The sequence below is a fragment of the Schistocerca americana genome, chromosome 11 (assembly GCF_021461395.2).
Source record: "Schistocerca americana isolate TAMUIC-IGC-003095 chromosome 11, iqSchAmer2.1, whole genome shotgun sequence".
NCBI classification, from domain to species: Eukaryota; Metazoa; Arthropoda; class Insecta; order Orthoptera; family Acrididae; genus Schistocerca; species Schistocerca americana.
In genome coordinates, this window is record NC_060129.1 from 122,325,482 (window position 1) to 122,346,443 (window position 20,962).

Consider the following 20,962-nt stretch of genomic DNA (forward strand, 5'->3'; position numbering starts at 1 on the left):
AATAAGGTTTCCAGATCATTTTTTCCCCTTTAAGTCACCACAGACTATTGACTGCTTGCTCCTGTCTGACAGATAACACAGTATAATGTAACTGGATATATAAAAATACTTACTCACCAATCAGCAATAACATAACAAACATATAAAGCTTTGAAAGGAATCCAGATACCTCATAAACAATTTAAAATTTCCTAGATGGGACCTATACATAGTTACAATTAAAAGTGAACCATTTTTTTATATTATACATAGCCAGATATTTGTGTGTACTAATCACTAGAAAATCTATCAGGCTTGATGTTTTTGAAGTTTTGTTCTTTTAAGATATGCAAAAACTTCTCCTTTTCCGACATTAGCTCTGTATTAGAAAGCTTGAAGGGTGTTAGGTTAGGTTAGGTTAGGTTAGTGTTGTTTAACGTCCCGTCGACAACGAGGTCATTAGAGACGAAGCGCTAGCTCGGGTTTGAGAAGGATGGAGAAGGAAATCGGCCGTGCCCTTTGAAAGGAACCATCCCAGCATTTGCCTGCAACGATTTAGGGAAATCACGGAAAACCTAAATCAGGATGGCTGGAGACGGGATTGAACCGTCGTCCTCCCGAATGCGAGTCCAGTTTGAAGGGTGTAATCTTTCATATATATGTTTTCTAACTCTGTGGTTATGTAGTGCTCGGGCAGGCACAGAATGTTTATTTTCCAAAAAGCTCTTCTACTTTATTACTGTGTATATTCGTAATTTTCGTTTGAATAATGCTACAGCACTGTGCGTTGTTCTACACTTTGCACGCTCGAAGGGAAGAAATTTTCTTAAGGTACAGATGCAGTAAGGAGAATCTGGCTGATAAAAATATAGAGCAAACTGGTAGTCTACGAGAAAAGCTCGAGTCTATGCAGTAGGCAGGATTCAGGCATTAACGTAAATTATAAGATTCGCAGACGAGTCTGCCACGTAACAAATACCTATAGTGTTTTAACTTGAACAAATTTGTAATATAGTTACTGTATAACGTTGAGATTAAATACTCGTCGTAGCGTACCGATGCTTTTTTCTTAAATGTTAAAGCCCTGATATATCGATGCTTCTATTTGCCGACAGTTGCCAGTAACGTATAAAAATATGACATAAAACTGAGCCAACAAAACAAATTCTCGTTTCGATTTGTAGTGTGCAATTCCTTGGACATGATTTTCTCATTTCTTTAGTTGCATTTAGAAACAAGGATCTGAGACAGTGCCTGTGCAGGTGGTACGGCAAAGTGTAATTTTTGTTACTGCCTTCTTTACATCGAAGATTACGAGTGACCTTGTGCAACACGTTTACACAAACAAGTAACATTTCATTGTGCAGCATACATTCATTGCCTCTCTGATTGCGTACATTTTAGCACTTGTAATTATAAAAAAATATCGGTATAATCTAGCGTATTGTACTGCAAAATAGAACGCATTCTAGCGGAATTTCCTCTGAAGCGTTTGGCAACACTGACATCCGAAAATCAATAGCCTTATAGTAGGAGCTAGGAGGGCGGGTCGCGTCGGCTGTGAGGCCGTGTTTTATTTGTGTAATTCGTACGGTTCTAATCTGAATAGTCGATGTATTTCTTGATGTATATTGTTTGTCATTCTTTGTAATCACGAAGGGAAAGTTCGCTGTTATAGGGAAGCCTTTCTTTCGCCAAACTTTGTCTACAAAGTAAGTGTATGTCAAGTTAGCTTTGTGTATGAAAAAACAAATTGTTAAATGTAGACTTTGTGTGGTTAAATTAAACTTTACGTGTTCCACTTCTTCCATGCACGATGATTCGTTATTGTGTGTAATGTGTCCTTGTACTACAGTGCGCGTGAGGATCTAATCAATACGAGTCTTCGGCCAGTGACGTAATGTTAATGGCTGCTGTCACCCGTCGGTGCACACATTAACATTTTTGTTGTTAATTGGCGAAGCCAACGAAGTTTGAAAGAAAAAAAAAACACTTTTGAGGTAGCTTATCCGAAGGATTGGGTTAGGTTGGAAGGTGACAGTTTGGTTGTGAGATGACGAAGCCAATGAATGTGAAACTAAATAAATCTGGTTTGATGACAAGACTAATCTGTAGCTTTGCGCGAGGTGTAGATTAGGTTGGAAGAAGACAGTTCGTTAGTTGGCGAAGACAACTAATATGGTGCTAAAGAAAAAACACTTGTGGTGACAGACTGCTTTGTAGCTTAGCCAGTTTCAAAAAATCAATAACATAACGTTACAGTCGCCATATTATGTTCCTCGGTTGTCGCATGTCATTTGTCAAAGCAGACGACGCGAATGGAACATTTCTATATATCCCCTCCCCAATAAGAGTCATTTTTCCAATGACTGTGCCCAAATGCTGAATGTTTATATAGATCTAGTAGTAAATGTACATAGTGGGCACACACTTCAGATTTATTTTTGTGGTATTAAAATGCTCATCGACGACTAATCATTTAACGGAATGTGTTTCAAATTTAACCAGCATTTTTCTTTAGGATCAGAACTGCGGTAATTGTTACAAAGTGTGTTTACACATGGCGCGAACCTAAAAATTAGGCTACTACAGGCCTGCTTGCAACGATAAGCTTCGACTTTCTATGTCGCTACCTTCGCCAACTCGTCCAAATTATCTGCCTCCAGTCTAACAGGGATCTCTGGATATGCTATAGACCAGCCTATTTCTGTGGAGGGGGGACAAATGTAAATTTTTTATATATCGATATCGGACTTCCTGGCACTGTAGCACAACAAATCCAGGAGAAAAGGACCTCTCTTCGTTAGGTCTATTGTGGGATGCAGCATTGAAACTGAAAAAATTTGCGTTATACGCAAATATCAATACAAAATCCACCAAATACGGCCTGGTAGCTTCGGAAACTCTGAAATCGGGAGTGCGCTGTGCTTTTGTTAAACAATAGGTTCGTTCGAGTAATGCTATGAGAACAAAGTGCTACCGTCTTCAAACTGTCTTTAGTGCGATTGCGCAGCTTTGTGATAGTTCAGACTGTCAGACCCCTTGGCGTTTACTCGCACGCAAAAAGTCGCGTGTTTCGTTTTCTGACCTGTAGCGCTAGTTGACGTTTCTGCCGTCTTCGCGTTGCTCAGATGTTTCTCATTTAATTACCCTGATTTAAGTAATGAAATAATACATCGGGTACGTATTTTCTTCGTGCTTAGCACTAAGAGTTTTGAGAATTTATTCTCAAAGTCAAGTGAAAATATTTACGTAAGTCTTTTGTGTGCTGTTTGTGTGTTCTGCTGACCTAACACTGTACTGTCGTCTTTTTGAGGTAAAGATACAGTACTGCGCCGCCTACATCACACACACACACACACACACACACACTGAAATTTCACAAACAGTATGAGTGATGGTTTACGTGGGTCTTTCTGTATAATGTAATAGGCACAGTATCTTCTGATCACAAAAAGACGGCTATAGTCGAAATGCGTCGTGCGAAAAAAAAGGGGGTTGCAGTGTTTCATGATTACGTATTTATAGAGTGGCAGTAGCAAGCTTTGTTATGAAACTGAGTCTGACGTTTCTACCTCCCACGTGTGGTCGGCACTTCTTTGAGAACCAGTGATACAAAATGTTAATTGAAAATGTTCTTAATTATTCCTGATACCACTTTCCTCATCAACTTCCTGTTTTTTTTATGCATGAAAAAAATTGATAGGCTTGCCTCATTGATTTTGGTAACACAAATTTTGTTGCTGATTGACTTTACATTGCAGATAATTGGTACCAATGTGAATAAACAAATCTAGAAAACGCCCAGACGTTACAAATACTAGACATTGTTTTGAAGATAAATTATCGTTCATTTAGTTATTTGGGAGTGGCCGCAATGTGTCCACTTTTAAGAAACTGATAGCCAGCTTAATTTCACTAATAAATGTGTGCTTATTTCTACCTATGCAACCTCCCCACTAAAATGAGCCAGATGAATGATCGCTTGTCATTTATAGCAATGACTGTAGTATGTGACCCCCCAACTATCGGCTCTTGTGATCGGGTGCTTGTATTGAAGAGAAAAAAATATTCATTTTGAAAGTAACGTTGAAAGAAGGTAGTGAGATCCTTTTGCTTTTGAAAACCCAGGCTTCATATATGTAACAGATTTGCACAGAAAAATCCCTCAAGAAAATAAAATTATACCAACATGTATTAAATTTTCAGAAGGTTGAAATGTTGAGGTCCTTGAAAAGACTAACCTAGTACTTTCTTCCAACTAGAATAAACACAAAGTTTTGGGTAAGCGCGCGTTAATATCTTTGGATCAGTCTTACGGAAGTCTTAGGAGCCAGTCAGAACGATTCCCTCTGATCATTCGAAACCAGTTGCAACCATCCATCGGCCGCAACTCGAACAGATAGAAACCTTTTTGCAGTTACAGTCGCCATATTGTATTCGGCGGTTGTCGCATGTTTCGTATGTCATTGGTCAAAGCAGACGACGCGAATCGAACATTCCTCTATATACCCCACATCAGTCATTTTTCCAATGACTGTGCCCAGATGCTGGATGTTTATATAGATCTAGTGGTAAAAGTACATAGTGGGCACACACTTCAGATTTATTTTTTATGGTATTAAAATACTCATCGACGAATAATCATTTAACGTATGTGTTTCGAATTTAACCAGCTATCAACCAGTCACAAACCACAGGAACTGGGAGAATGCGTGCGTCGAACGCATTCGCGTGGTTGCAACTGTATCGCGAACGAACTTAATCTGAGGCCACGTGATCTAGTTAGCCAATTACAGCGACACAGCAGACGTGATCTATTCAACCAATGGCAAAGTGACTGTTTCGTCGCGCTCGTACACACACATTAATATACATGCACTATAGAAATAGAGCTGTGGCTACATAAGTAATTTTGCTCGTCAGAAAGAGTGGGTGTTTTTTTCCGTAGATGTGGTTAGACAGGAATGTAAGACGAAATATTAAGTGAATGCGAATGAAGCCGTGATATTGCTGTTCTTATGTGCAAGAAATATATGGCTCTTTTATTCCGAATATGTCATGGTTTCCTTATCTCGATTTCCGTGGGTGTGGTACGGCTCGGACGTAACAACAGAACTTAATCCTAGACTGTTAAAGGGAGAGAGACTGTGAAATCGTTACTAAACTATATCGTAAATTTTAACTTAGTAGTTTGTTCGAAGGAAGCCATAGGTTATACACTATAGTTGAATTCTTTTATCTTGGCCGCTCGCGCTGCCCGCCCAGACGCGGGAGATTGCTGCGTTGCCAGTTGCAAACGACGCATGCGCCAAGAGAAACAACGCCATAGTACAGTATAGCATAGTTCGCAAACTTATGTTCAGGGGGGAGCGCGCAGTTTATGAAGTAAAGCCACCACGGCCGCATTAACCCTTTCGCTGCTACAGAGACGTATTCCGCGCTGTGCGCGATTTTGTCATCACTGCACTGCTCGCCTGTGCTGACACATGGTGTTCCGACTGCTTTGACACACTTATCATTTGATTTCACAAAAACTATTTTGCCCAAAAATTTGATTTTTACACATCTTCTTGACCGGTACCTTCCCCCTATAAATGACTTAATTTTGTTTCGATGTTTAACGCAGTTATTGTGCAGCATTAAATGTAGTAAACCATTGCACGAAATTTTGAAGATTTTACAGGGGTAGAAGTCCATAGCGCATACTTTCCGTATGGACGATTTTGGTTGCCATAATGCTGAGAATGAAATATGGACAATATACCCAAATTTCATATAAAATTTACTGTATAACAATATCTCATATAATTTAAGTACCAGATATGTGTCGTATGTAATATTGAGAAATATTCCGTCTTTCGCGACTGTAATAAAAGTTTTATTTATACCAGAGTCTTTTCGCTTTTTTCTAAAAAGTTCTGATTAAAACAAAATTGGCGAAGTACACAAAACTGAATTGTGGACGTAATAAAACATAGAAACTAAAATATATTGACAGTGAGGCGCAATACGCAAAAAATTTGTTTGTCACAAGGGACAGCAAATACTTGCCAAAACATAGATCAGTTGACGAAAACATTGAATATGATGATGTTGCCAAAGCAGCGAAGCAAAGAATTGCGTCAGACAACAAGTAGCTCAGCAACGTACGAGCCGAAATTCTGCTCTAAATAATACTTCTAATAGTGTCGCAAAGAATATATTTCAATATGAATAGTCAAACAGCGACTGTGGAAGAGAAGATATACAAACAAAACAGATAACATGAATATTGTATGTGGGCTTTTCATTGGTTTTAGTTGCTGTGAAAAGAAATATTGGAGGACAAAATTAGAAAAACCGAAAACTTATTATGATTATAATGAAGAGACAAAGGACTAGAAATTTCAAAAAATTAAATTCAAACTAATAAAATTCATGATGTAAGACACTTCGATATTGTTTTTAAATAAAGAAAATATTATGCACCGAACAAAGTTTCAACTCAGAACCTTTTACTTAGCAGTCAAACACCTTAACCATCACGCTTGCGCAACTCGTCATTCATTGACATACCTGAAGGACTTTAAAACATCATGCAAAATGCTGACAAACGCTGTTGGTATGACGATGAATTATTCACGTCTCATCGAAGTAAAATAGGAAATAAACAATTACCGCTGTTCTTTATTGCGAAAAAGCGGTTCGTGAGAATAATACAAACACCTTTCCTTGCTATCGCCTGAATTAGGAGGCTTATTGCTTGTTTGGGTTAATTAATTAATAGAATATGAAGCAATTAGTACAAAGAATGCTTTTTCCAAACTTTCTATAAAAGAAAGTCTGCTATCAAGACATTGCTTTTGTTCAATTACTTTATTTATGACTAAAACTGAAGCCACTCGTCCGTGGTCTGCACTGCGGTCGAGCTCTGGCAATGTCGTTCTCTGTTCATTAGCTGATTGTGTTTTGTGACGTCAGATGCACAGAACGAACCTAAACTTGGCCGCCGTCGTAAATGACACGCACTTTAGTTGATTACAATAATAAGGTCGTCAGTGGTATGTCACATACAAAATAAGAGTAAAATGCCGTTTCGCACTATATACTGACCATTGTACTGCCCAAATTATTGACGAGAATGTCGAATTGGGACAAAGTGCAATCGTGATTTTTTTTTTTTTTTTGGGGGTTGGGGGGGTGGGGGAGGGCTGGAGTGGGGTTTAGTTATCTAAGGTTAAACTGCTTCAGAGACAAGTGGAGACTTCTACATTATCTGATGTTGCAAATATTTGGCAGTTTTAAGAATAGGTCGTGATCTTCTTTACAATTGTGGTTCAAATGTTCTCCACTGTATTTTCCGAATATTTTGCGATTTCCGTTGGTGTGGTTAGGCTGGGACATAAGAGCACAGCTTTAATTGGCAGAAAAAATCTGATTGTGGGTTGCACTCGTCTGTAGCTTAGCCAGATGTCGAGTTTACGCTCAAAGAACTGTTGATTTGTTAGTGGGAGAAACCACCTAATGTCAAAGCAAAACAACGCGAATGTGGTGAAAGAGTTAGCTTGTGACATAGCAGCGAAATGTATAACTTATTTCATGAATAATCGACTATTTCCGCGAATGTATCGAGATTGCCATAGCGTGAGTAGGCAGGAAAGTAAGAGCATAACTTCAGGAACTCGTCACTAAAACTTAAATTATAAATGTTTCACGGAAGTGTCAATTTTTGACCAGAGTTGATGTGATATCTTCGCAGTACAACTCTGGCGGTCCCTCAAGGCCAGTGAAACATCACATTATCCTGCGAGCTGTGTATGGAGTACTGTGACATATTACGAAATTTGGTCTCATTCGAAGCCCTCTATCAGTTGCCTTGGCGTAGTTCAGGCAATATGGTGTGTGAAGGCTGCCTTTTTTTTCCGGAAGGGGGCGGGCTGGCAGCAGCTTACGCTGCCTTGTCGGCGAGGCTGCATTTTATAGAATAAGTAAAGGTAAACCATGATCGTGGTCATAGAGTAAATATCCTCTGGAGTGAGCATTCACATGCGCAGAACAGAGATTGTGTTGTCAGCATACATTGCCGGCCTGGTCACGTGATCTCGGGACGACGTGTGTTTGTCCGTATAGCTCCCTGTATATGTCGAATGTCACTACATCCCTAGTACAGACGGATTCTTTTCGTACGTGTCGTGGATTATTTATGTATGTTACGCAGACATTTTAACAGTATCCATTTGATACCGGGAATAAACCAGCTACATAACTTTTAAGGGCAAGTGATACTCGCTTCTTTGCGATAGATGTCACAGTTCAGATGCACTCGATTTTTGGTAGTTTTCGGTATGATACGGCACGTTACAGTATTATAGAACCTGACGTACATTTTTGCAGTGATAATCTTGCAAAACGAGTTGACAGTACGTTAGTACTTTTGCAAGTGTCCGAAAAACACCGAATTTGCCACACATTAGCGATTATATCCTTGCTAATTCGTTCTTTTTCTGCTATTTCTGCGTATTTATTTTCTAGTTTTTTTGCGACCTAAAGCACAATTTTTCTTACTGGTGACACTTCGAAGTGTTTGTTTATCGCATTTTAAGTACTTGCTCCCAGTTTATTAAACAAATAGTAGACTGAGTAAGAAGGGGATAAAAAAGGGGATCGGAGAATAAATGTACTGTAAAGCAAATACATTTGGCCATGTAACAGTCAACCCATATAACACCATTAAGGGAAGTGGAAAGTGACACAAATGAAAGAGTTTGGGGACATGTTTACGAATATTTTACGCTTCTTAATCAAATGCTGAAGAAAATAAATTGAAGGCATAGTACACCAAAGAAGATGAATGTGTACTTCGATTAGCTACACTATTGTGTTTTTAATCTGATTTGTGCAGAAAATATATTTAAGCTGAATGCAAAAATTGGTAGTAGGTGCTGTCTGCTGTGGAAAATTTAAAATAGTTGGTATAGCATCTACCTTCAGCCACAAAAAAAAATGGTTCAAATAGCTCTGAGCACTATGGGACTTGACATCTATGGTCATCAGTCCCCTAGAACTTAGAACTACTTAAACCTAACTAACCTAAGGACAGCACACAACACCCAGTCATCACGAGGCAGAGAAAATCCCCGACCCCTCCGGGAATCGAACCCGGGAACCCGGCCGTGTCAGCCACACACATCCAAACTTTTCTCTGTCTAAACATTCCTCTTCAAAGTGTTTTGAACATACTTTGGAATATTTTGTGGGGACGAAATTACTCCTACTTATTTTCTGGAGCCACATCTTTACTCGTTGTTCATCCTTCGGGAATATAAAATATAAATTACACAATCATTCTCCATGTCCCAGACACACTTAGCATGGTCTCCTACTGTAACTTTATAGTAAACAAAAAGGTTTGGACACACACATTATACGAAGACAATTACAGACTCCCACTCTATTGAACTTATCTGTCTCCCGTCTTTCAAATCTATATACATAATCGACAAGTCACTTATAAATGCATGGAGGATAGTATTTGCTCTAACAACTAACCATTCCCTTTTCTGTTCCACTAGCAAATTTACGAGAGGAAGCGATTGTTTGTAAGCTTTTGTACGAGCCGTAATATCTATTATATAGTCATAAAATCGTAGAAAAATAGGTCTACAGAATAAAGCCTTAATTATAATGCGTCTCGAAATTTTTAAACATAGGACCCATGAAAAGTTACTATCTCTCCTTTCACATATTTTTCTTTGCATCCGTAACAACAGTAATTCACCATCGCTATTAAACTACCAACAGACGTTGAAAACACAGCAAAACTCTTGATATTATAAACTTCAAACTCTGCAGTAAGCACACACGCTCAGCGAAGTCCCGAAAACACGTGACAATCAATCCTGGTTTACTGTTGACGACATGCGCAGAACGCAATGCTCTCTCCAGAGATGTTTACTCTATGATCGTGGATGGTCTCTCATAATGTGCTTCCACGCCCTAAATGCAAGGTCCTTTCGAATTTCTTATTCAATGAGGATATCGTTTCGATGCTGGCGCCGACGGTGGGCGCCGAAGGGTAGTCGCATGCTCCATGTGTTATCCGAAGACGGTGAAACTTGTCACAAATTTCGGGTCTAGTTTTGCAGGGGATACAACCTGTCAGCTTTGACCAATGACGTCAGAATTCGCCAGAGGTCATGAAAGAGCTGAGAAGAATGTTCAGAAACAAAGGAATGGAAGAGAGAAAAACTGTACTTCACGTATATAAGGGCCAGTAGTATTTTCACGTTAACGATATCGCGTGTTTGTATCTTAGTATTTCTCCGCAAAATACAATGGAAAGAAATGAATGAAATATATTACTAGCAAAGAATACATCACGTTATATGGATGTCAGTTGTATCTCGAAACTCTTTCGAACTGCATTGCTTAAGTACACTACGTAATACGAGTTTGTCGTAAGTCGATTTCTTCGTTTTCACTAACATTACTGTCCTGTTCTTCCCTTGAACGATGTATCCTGCGCGTCAGTAAACTCTAAGTGGAACACGGGATACAAATTGTAGATGTGTTGTTTATTTCGTCTCCGCTATTAGTAACAGTCTTTTCTTACGTACATATCAGTACTACTGATGACAGAAGGACCTACGTATGTAATATATGTATACCAGACTTCCGTTGACCTCGATATATGTACGCTGGTAATGAAAAGAGGGAAATAGACGTACGTTACATTTGCAACCTGTACCTCAATTGAACTATACGGAGACAAAAAGACGACACATGTACAATTTGTATCCCGTACTTCACTATGGGGTACAGTTTACTTGTTGCCTTGGAGGCTGCTAGTATCCCATTCGTTACTTGAGCTATATAGCTATACGCAACATTTGTATCTTGCTCGCCAATTGACATATATAGTGTCAGTGTAAAGGCGAAGTGAAGGACGGGATACAAATTTTAGTTGTGTCAGGGGTTTCGCCTGTAATATAGCAAGTACACAATCGTAAATGTCCTACTGATACTAGTGCTGGGAAACGAAAGAAGATCGACAGCCGAGAAATTTCTGTTACATACTTCACAACATGAAAATACACATATTGGTGGGGAAAAGCAGTGAAATGTCAAAATAGTGAAATACAGTGAAAGAAGCTAATGGGAAAGTGAATTTATCACACGGAAATATCGATTAATAACCGAAGCTCGCCTAGACAGACAGTAACGAAAATTACATACCCACAAACAGACAAATCCAATTCTATAAACGAAAATAAGACACTAATTATTGTTCTACAATAACAAACTAATACCTCAATACTAATTACCTCAATATCATTACGAATAATTATTTTAATGTACAATGATAGCGCTTATCCGGTACAGACATTATTATCTATGACTAATGTATGACGTCATTGGTCAAAGCCGACGGGTTGTATCCCCTGTTTCACTAGACCCCAAATTTCGGCATGTATGCGTACGGCGACGGACTGGGATTTCTTCTGTCACGAAGCGGGTATCGAGTTGACGGTACACACTTAACAGTTGGAAGACCAGGAGTCGTCGTTAAAATGGACGAGGCGAAATTTGGGAAAAGGAAACAAAACAATAGACGTGAAATTGTAGGAAATTGAATGTTCGACGGAATTCAGTGAGGACAAAAAAAAAAAAAAAAAAAATACGGCGGGACGTCAGAGATGCAATCCCACGATATGGCAGAAAGATTAATAAACATTTTGCGGTTAACTAGCGGAGTACATGTTCCCTAGAGCAGATCGCCAGAAAAAAAATTACACTATAACCTCGTTAGCGGGAACTCGCATAAGACGAACTCGCGGTTAACGCGAAAAAAATATTGGTCCCACCAGGAATACATTAATTCTAATGATATGTATTATTGGTTAACACGAATTTCGGGTATTGTAGGTAGGTAGCCGCGATTATCACCTCAACAATCGGCGCATGCTGGACATAGTAAGACATGAAATAATGTGTGCAGCAGCATTTAGGAACGCACTCAGTGCCAGATTTGACAGGTGCTCTGTTAGTAGCCGTATCGAGTTGGAATACTGAATAAAAACTACAGTTACAACCGGTACTGCAGCACGTACGTTTCTAGCATTTGTAGACTTAGAGAAAGCTTTTGACAATGTTGATTGGAATACTCTCTTTCAAATTCTGTAGGTGGCAGGGGTAAAATACAGGGAGCGAAAGGCTATTTACAATTTGTACAGAAACCAGATGGCAGTTATAAGAGTTGAGGGACATGAAAGGGAAGCAGTGGTTGGGAAGGGAGTAAGACAGGGTTGTAGCCTCTCCCCGGTGTTATTCAATCTGTTTATTGAGCAAGCAGTAAAGGAAACAAAAGAAAAATTCGGAGTAGGTATTAAAATCCATGGAGAAGAAATAAAAACTTTGAGGTTTGCCGATGACATTGTAATTCTGTCAGAGACAGCAAAGGACTTGGAAGAGCAGTTGAACGGAATGGACAGTGTATTGAAGGGAGGATATAAGATGAACATCAACAAAAGCAAAACGAGAATAATGGAATGCAGTCGAATTAAGTCGGGTGATGTTGAGGGAATTAGATTAGGAATTGACACACTTAAAATAGTAAAGGAGTTTTGCTATTTGGGGAGCAAAATAACTGATGATGGTCGAAGTAGAGAGGATATAAAATGTAGACTGGCAATGGCAAGGAAAGCGTTTCTGAAGAAGAGAAATTTGTTAACTTCGAGTATAGATTTAAGTGTCAGGAAGTCATTTCTGAAAGTATTTGTATGGAGTGTAGCCATGTATGGAAGTGAAAAATGGACGGTAAATAGTTTGGATAAGAAGAGAATGGAAGCTTTCGAAATTAGATGGGTAGATCATGTAACTAATTTGGAGGTATTGAATAGAATTGGGGAGAAGAGAAGCTTGTGGCACAACTTGACCAGTAGAAGGGATCGGTTGGTAGGACATGTTCTGAGGCATCAAGGGATCACCAATTTAGTATTGGAGGGTAAAAATCGTAGGGGGAGACCAAGAGATAAATACACTAAGCAGATTCAGAAGGATGTAGGTTGCAGTAGGTACTGGGAGATGAAGAAGCTTGCACAGGAAGAGTAGCATGGAGAGCTGCATCAAACCAGTCTCAGGACTGAAGACAACAACAACAACAACAACAACAACGGTAGCACGCGAAAATGGCAAAGAGGAAACGGACAGCTCTAAATGTACAGTTAAAGCTTAAGATTCTAGATGAAGTGGACCGTGGTACCAAGAAAACAGCAATTGCAGAGCAGTTTGGAATACCTAAATCTACTTTATCTACGATTATTAAGTATCGAGAAACAAATCTAAACGACTTCGTACCACCAAGTATGAAGACATCGAGACGAATGGTTCAATCTTATGCGTGCATGTAACATACCTTTAACTGGCTCTGTGATTCAGTCAAAAACAAATGTTATTGCTGAAGACATGGGCATCGAACACTTGCGTTGTTCTGCTGGTTGGCTGTATCGGTTCCAAGAGAGACATTCAATTTCATCTGTACAAATTTGTGGTGAAGCAAATAAAGTTGATGAAGAAAGTGCAAACAGCTGGTTGCATGAATTCAACCGAGTGAGGGAAAAGTATGTGTTTAGCATGGATGAAACTGGATTTTTCTACAATCTTTTTCCAAATCGCACCCTGGGGACAAAAGGTGACAAGTGTCACGGTGGAGGACGAAGCAAACAACGTGTGACTGTTGTACTGTGCTGTAATGCTGACAGCTGTGAGAAGTTTCGTCCTTGGGTTATCGGTAAATCCGAGAAACCACGTTGCTTTAAAAACATAAATATGGACACTTTACCTTGCATCCACTCTCACCACAAGATAGCTGGGATCGATGACACACCATTTCGCAAGTGGCTTCTTCGTTTCAACAGTCGAATGGTTGCTCAAAATAGACATGTTCTTCTTACATTGGACAGATGTACTGCCCATAACGTTCATGATCTGAACCTATCCAACATAAAGGTCCGCCGGCCGGAGTGGCCGTGCAGTTCTAGGCGCTCCAGTCTGGAGCCGAGTGAACGCTACGGTCACTGGTACGAATCCTGCCTCGGGCATGGATGTGTGTGATGTCCTTAGGTTAGTTAGGTTTAAATAGTTCTAAGTTCTAGGGGACTGATGACCACAGCAGTTAAGCCCCATAGTGCTCAGAGCCATTTGAACCATAAAGGTCCAGTTTTTTCCACCCAACGCCACAAGCCGCCTTCAGCCTTTGGACCAAGGCATAATCTCTCCCATAAAGAGAGCTTATCGTAAGTGACTTGTAAGAGCTGCAATTCGTGCGCTGAAAACAATAGTGCAACCCCAAATTCGAATCTGCTTGACGCAATAAAATCCCATCACAGCAGCCTGGAACTCGCAAGGGAACATCCCCATCGCACCCCCCTCAGATTTAGTTATAAGTTGGCACAGTGGATAGGCCTTGAAAAACTGAACACAGATCAATCGAGAAAACAGGAAGAAGTTGTGTGGAACTATGAAAAAATAAGCAAAATATAGAAACTGGGTCGTCCGTGCGTAAGATAGGCAACATTAAGGGCAATGTCAGTCGAGGAGTGCCGTGGTCCCGTGGTTAGCGTGAACATCTGCGGAACGAGAGGTCCTTGGTTCAAATCTGCTCTCGACTGAAAATTTTGCTTTCTTTATTTTCGCAACGTTATGATCTGTCCGTTCGTTCATTGACGTCTCTGTTCACTGTAATAAGTTTAGTGTCTGTGTTTTGCGACCGCACCGCAAAACCGTGTGATTAGTTGACGAAAGGACGTGCCTCTCCAATGGGAATCGAAAACATTTGATCGCAAGGTCATAGGTCAACCGATTCCTCCACAGGAAAACACGTCTGATATTTTGTATACGACACTGGTGACAGCATGTGCGTCACATGACAGGAATAATTTGTCGACCCACCTAACTAGTACACTTGGCGAATGGGTGAAAAGATTCTTCTACCTTGCCCGATTTAGGTTTTCTTGTGGATGTAATAATCACTCCAAAAAAAGTGATGAAAACATAAGAGTTTTTCACATAAACTGAAAATAAAAAGTTAAAATACAAAAGACCTCTCGTTCCGCAGCTGCTCACGCTAACCACGGGACCACGGCTCTTCTCACCTCACATTGCCCTTAATGTTGCCTATCTTACGCATGGACGACCCAGTTTGTATATTTTGCTTATGTTTTCATAGTTCCATACAACTTCTTCCTGTTTTCTCAATTGATCTGTGTTCAGTTTTTCAAGGCCTATCCACTGTGCCAACTTATAACTAAATCTGAGGGGGGTGCGATGGGGATGTTCCCTTGTCAGTATCGCCACATCATACAGGGAAGTGCTTTAACAAAGCTTGGAGACATAGCAACACTGAAGATGTCCACGAGTTAGAAGCCGCCACTTCACTGATGAACGGACAGTTCTGCAGGACGTTGCGAACCCTGTGATTAGTTTCGAAGAATTAATTAGTGTAGACGATGATGCCGTATGTGCGTCTGTGGAATCGGATGTGCCAAAAGCTGTGAACGAGGTGCAAGATGGGCCATCAGAAGAAAGTGAAGAGGAAGAGAAAACAGATACCATTCCACCTACCCGTCAGGAGATGTTTACAGCCTGGACTACCGAGCGGGAGGACGACGGTTCAATCCCGCGTCCGGCCATCCTGATTTAGGTTTTCCGTGATTTCCCTAAATCACTCCAGGCAAATGCCGGGATGGTTCCTTTGAAAGGGCACGGCCGACTTCCTTCCCAATCCTTCCCTAATCTGATGAGACCGATGACCACGCTGTCTGGTCTCCTTCCCCAAACCAACCAACCAACCAGCCTGGACTGTTTAGAACAGTTCGCTTCAACATCCGACGTCACTTCTGGGTTTACGGACGCTGTCGTTAAAATTGGTTGTGAAATTACAAAATATTATCGTTCCCGTGAACGTCAGCGAACCATGACCGAATTTTTTCCGAGAAAGTAACGTACATAATTTGTGAGTAGGCCTACTTGTAATTTTACAATCACTTTATAGTGCTGTAAGTCTACAATAACGTGATTCAAAGAGTGGTGTATTACACAGTAGTGTACTGCTGTACATGTATACTTATTAAAATCTGTGTTTTTCACTTAACACGATTTTTTGTAACACGAACTCTTGATTTTTCGGTCCCTTCGGATTCGTGTTAACGAAGGTTTACTGTAAATCACTTTTTTGCTGAAGTGGGTGAACTTTACCCGCCCGGCGGAACTGTGAAGCAATAATTCTTTTGAAGAATGTTGCAAGCATGACTGGCAGCAAAAATTCCGTGCCTTGTGGTGAAACCTATGTTTCCAATTTCCTCAAAACTAAATTTATGTTACAGCATAGCTTTGCTTGGTGCTGCATATATTCTACATTACTTTCCAGTGTCTGTTCAAGTTTCATGCTTAACGTTTGTGTGTTCGCAGCTTGAATATGTGATTGGCTGATTACACAACGTGTAATGTGCTCTGTTCTGTGTTCTGATTGGCTAAGGGCGTCACGTGCCCTGCACTTACATTGTGTAACAAAAGCACACCCATCGCATTGTCGATGATGTTATGACTGAAAGATCCACTGTTGACATCCCAGATGAGCTAGAAAATTTCGGAGTAAGCATTCGATGGGAAATAGTATTTTGTAAAAAAGATATGCAGCCTTTATTTACATAATTACTTTTACAAATAATGTTATCGAAGAAGAAAACCCATCAAAAACCAAAGCATGCTACAGAATACTATGTCAATTGCCATTCCATTGTTGTAAGGTAACCGTAAAGTTTTTGTGGTCTAAGATTTGCTGTTGGCAGCAAACACCCAAAGGAGCCGACTGGATAAATTTTGAATAATAACATCCGGGGTCAAGGGAAGTGTTAGATTCCAAATTTCATTTTCTAGTGCTTTTTTCTTTGGTAGGATTAAGTGTGGCGGTGGTGAAATTATGGATTGGGGGTTAGAAATGAAAGGAAGCCGCCTGGTAGAATTTTGCACAGAGTATAAATTAATCATAGCTAACACTTGGTTCAAGAATCATATAAGAAGGTTGTATACATGGAAGAATCCTGGAGATACTAAAAGGTATCAGATAGATTATATAATGGTAAGACAGAGATTTAGGAACCAGGTTTTAAATTGTAAGACATTTCCAGGGGCAGATGTGGACTCTGACCACAGTCTATTGGTTATGAACTGTAGATTAAAACTGATGAAACTGCAAAAAGGTGTCAATATAAGGAGATGTGACCTGGATAAACTGACTAAACCAGCGTTTCAGGGAGAGCATAAGGGAACAATTGACAGGAATGGGGGAAAGAAATACATTAGAAGAAGAATGGGTAGCTTTGAGGGATGGAATAGGGAAGGCAGCAGAGGATCAAGTAGGTAAAAAATCGAGGGCTAGTAGAAATCCTTGGGTAACAGAAGAAATATTGAATTTAATTGATGAAAGGAGAAAATATAAAAATGCAGTAAATGAAGCAGGCAAAAAGGAATACAAATGCCTCAAAAATGAGATCGACAGGGAATTGGCAACGTGCCGAGAGTAATGAGTATAATGGGCAGGGACACTATGAATGTAGTGCGGGACAATACGTTGAGAATGTGGGTTTCGTGGGAAGAGTGCCAGAGATAAATCCGTGCAGTCACGCTATCCTCTGTGTCCTCGGTTGCTTGGATTGATGGAGCGTCTGCCATGTAAGCAGGAGATCCCGGGTTCGAGTCCCGGTCGGGGCACACATTTTCATCTGTCCCAGTTGACGTATGTCAACGCCTGTAAGCAGTTAAGGGTGTTCATTTCATTGTAATAAAATAGTAGTGTTTAGGTTTTGAAACCACATATCACACTGAGTGCATTTGTCATTATATTTAGGTTCTGCATCAAGTGCCTCCTCATTATAAACTTCAGTAAATTTGGTAGATGATGGTTCTGTAAAACTTTGTGCAACTTCTTCCACTTTTCTTTCTACATACTGTTGTGTTCTTGTGCTTCTTATCTTACCTGGCCATTTAAAAGGGGACCTATTAGATGCTAAATTAGATATGCTGACATTCAACACATCAACTACTTCACACTCAGGAATATAAACATCTGCATTGTCTTCCTGAGATCACATTCCAGTGATGATGATTATTCAGGTTGCCTACAACAAGAAGTTCAGTGAAATTTCTTGTTGTAGTGAGTATAACCATTCCTGCAGAACGGATGTGATGGTAACACAGTTACTGCAGGACCGAGGTATTTCTGCAACACCTCTGACCGATTTCCAACAATTGGGAAGCGTTTTCACTCTCTTAAACACCATCTTCTTGTCTTTCTTCATCTTCCGCACACATCATTCTTTCATTCCTGTTTTTCCTCACTGACACTGTATCTAACAAAAAGTTCAAACAAAAAAACAAAACTCTGTGCAGAACAATTCATGTGCAAGTTCTCATTCGTTTGTTATAAATGGAAGAAAGATGGAAACAGTGTTGTCAATATGCATGTTCTACATTAGAAATTCAGTGATGTGAAATATGCAGAATGTTGAAAAATTTCTGACACTTTACACAGAAAAAATATTACCCACTTTGATAGCAGTAACTACTGACACATTAAGCAAAGAATATATTGTACAGTTTTTATGAGTTTAAAATGAAAATATTTTATTTATTAACACAGGTGATACAGATGTCTGACGTACATTTTTTTCCACAGAAATTCACGATTGAGTAATTTTGGCTTGTATAATTTGACATGAAATTGCCCTGCCTGACATTCTCTTACATACCTTAAATAAAAGTGACACGCACGAAATCTTTAGCGATACTTATTCTGTGGAATAACTGTTAACTTTCTGTCCACAGAAATGGAATCGCCAACACTCGCCTGCAACCCGCCAGACGACGTACTGTTTTGCGTCTTTGCCTATCTGCCCATCCCAGAGTTGGTCCGATGTGCTACTGTGTGCAAGCAGTGGTACAAAATTGTGACAGGATTCACCCACCTGTGGAAAGGGAAAAGGTACGTCAGCAATAGAAGTCCGAGAGAATCTGCCGAGACGTGCGCCGTATTGTCCATCGTACCACTGTTGCAGGAAATCGAAATCAAGGTGGCCAAAATGTTTGAGGTGAAAATTTACTACCCGCAGTTGTTTTTGTCAGTGACCAATATGTCTGACATACGAGCTGTGCAGGACTGTCAGAGACTAGGGTCTACGCACGTGACAACTGATCTCAGCATTGCAGATATCGTCTTCTCTTCTCGTTCGCCTATCTGTTTTACAGCGCTCCGGACGCTGAAGATCGTCAGAGGGAACCCGACACTGACACTCTTCAAGCCGGGCACTAGGGCGGAATGTGCCATCATCTCTGCCCTGGAGCTGTGCCCGTTTCTCACGGAGCTGAGCCTCGACGTAGAGTCCCTGTCGGCGAACTACTTGGACTCTCTGGAAGGGCTCGGCCGGCTGGAGGTTCTGAGAATCCACTGCCGCAGTCTGAACGACCTGACGTTCCTACGGCACTGCTCGGATAAACTGGAGGAACTGGAACTGGAAAGTTGCGACGACTTGCCGTCGGCTGCGTACGCGGAGCTCCGCCACCTCGGGAAACTGCAGATGTTGCGGCTGTGCGACTGCCGTGTGGGGGGAGCGGATATGGAGGTGGCCGCGGCAGGTCTGAGGTCTCTCGAGAAGCTACAGTTGGACCGTTGCGGAATGCTCTCGGACCTGTCCTTCTTGCGGTTCTGCAGCCAGCTGCGGGAGCTCCGCGTCGAGGCCGAGGACGTGGTGCTGACGGGTCTGAAGCACCTGCCCACCGGACTCCGCTCGCTCTGCCTCGTCAACAACGCTCTGACCGGTGACGAACTCTCCGAGGTGCTCCCGTTCCTGCGGCTGCTCGAGGAACTGAATCTCTGCAACACAGAGCTGGTCCAACTGGGCTTCCTCCGCTACTGTCGCAGACTGCGCCGCCTCTGCCTCAAGAACTCTACCTGGCCCGACACGTCGGAACTGTCGAGCCCGTGCAATCTGACGCGGCTCGAGACGTTGGTCCGAGAAGGTGCGGGGACGATGTGGACGTACTCTCCGGAACGGTGTCGTCACTGCCGCGACTGGACACTCTGTCGCTGGCCTACGTACAGGACGCCGCCGGGAGGTCCCTCAGCCAGTGGTCGCAACGTCGCGCTTTGTTGCTTTTCTGAGTTTACGGGTTGGAGGTGGATGCCCGTTGGGAACTTGAACACCTGAATAATTTGAACCTTTCTCCTTGTATGTCACCACTTAGTGTGCAACTTTACCAGTGAAGTCATCCAATTGAGTCTGCCCCAAGTAAAAATCTATTGCTCGGATTGCTTTGTATAAACTTCTGTTACACGAGCTTTTCTAAGCAGAGGTGTCAACACCTGTATAGATTGATGTATATTTATTTGCCACGTATGTTCATTTGCTCAATAAATGTTTCCCTGTGTAGTAGTGTGTGTGTGTGCACCTTTTTCTATCTTACTGGCAGATTAAAACTGTGTGCCATGTCAGGATACAAACTCGAACCTCACTTCTTGTGAGTTCTCCAGTCACCTTCCACAATATCCCACACAACTTCACTTCTGCCACTACCACTTCTCCTACAATCCAAAGTTAAAAAGGACTTCCCTGCATACTTTACTGGCCTAGCACACCTAAGAAAAAAGATGTCGAGGGAAACCGTTTACAAAAAGAACCTCTGAACTGCTGAGTGAACACTTAACTCTGGAAACTACACCTTGGCTTTGGCTAATCTGTTTCTCAAAAGTCTCACTTCTTCTAGTAGTTGCTAGTCCTGTGAGGTATGCAGAAGAATATCTGTGATATTTGGATGGTAGTACAAGAGGAGAAAGAGTCGTGACTACAAAACTGAATAAGTAAGAGTATTGCTCGTGATGGCAAGGTTTCGGCCTCAAGTTCCAGTACAGCATACAGTTTTAATCTGCCAAGAATGTTTTCTGCAAGTT

The 20,962-nt window shown here is 41.0% G+C and overlaps 1 protein-coding gene across 2 annotated transcripts; it reads left to right on the forward strand.

Annotated features, from left to right (window-relative positions):
• Window positions 1-1,507: 1,507 nt before the first annotated feature.
• On the forward strand, window positions 1,508-20,444 carry LOC124553845 (S-phase kinase-associated protein 2-like). 2 transcript variants are annotated; one of them, XM_047127834.1, is made up of 2 exons: window positions 1,508-1,691; window positions 18,844-20,444. In XM_047127834.1, exon 2 carries the CDS (start codon window positions 18,846-18,848, stop codon window positions 20,220-20,222), a length of 1,377 nt encoding a protein of 458 aa, XP_046983790.1. In that variant the 5' UTR covers window positions 1,508-1,691; window positions 18,844-18,845; the 3' UTR covers window positions 20,223-20,444. The 2 variants fall into 2 exon arrangements, with proteins under 2 accessions (XP_046983790.1, XP_046983791.1); XM_047127835.1 differs by lacking the exon at window positions 1,508-1,691 and adding an exon at window positions 3,116-3,159.
• Window positions 20,445-20,962: the final 518 nt, after the last annotated feature.

Excerpts from the sequence above, each read along its gene's own strand:
- LOC124553845 (XM_047127834.1), top strand. The coding sequence starts at position 18,846 with ATGGAATCGCCAACACTCGCCTGCAACCCGCCAGACGACGTACTGTTT.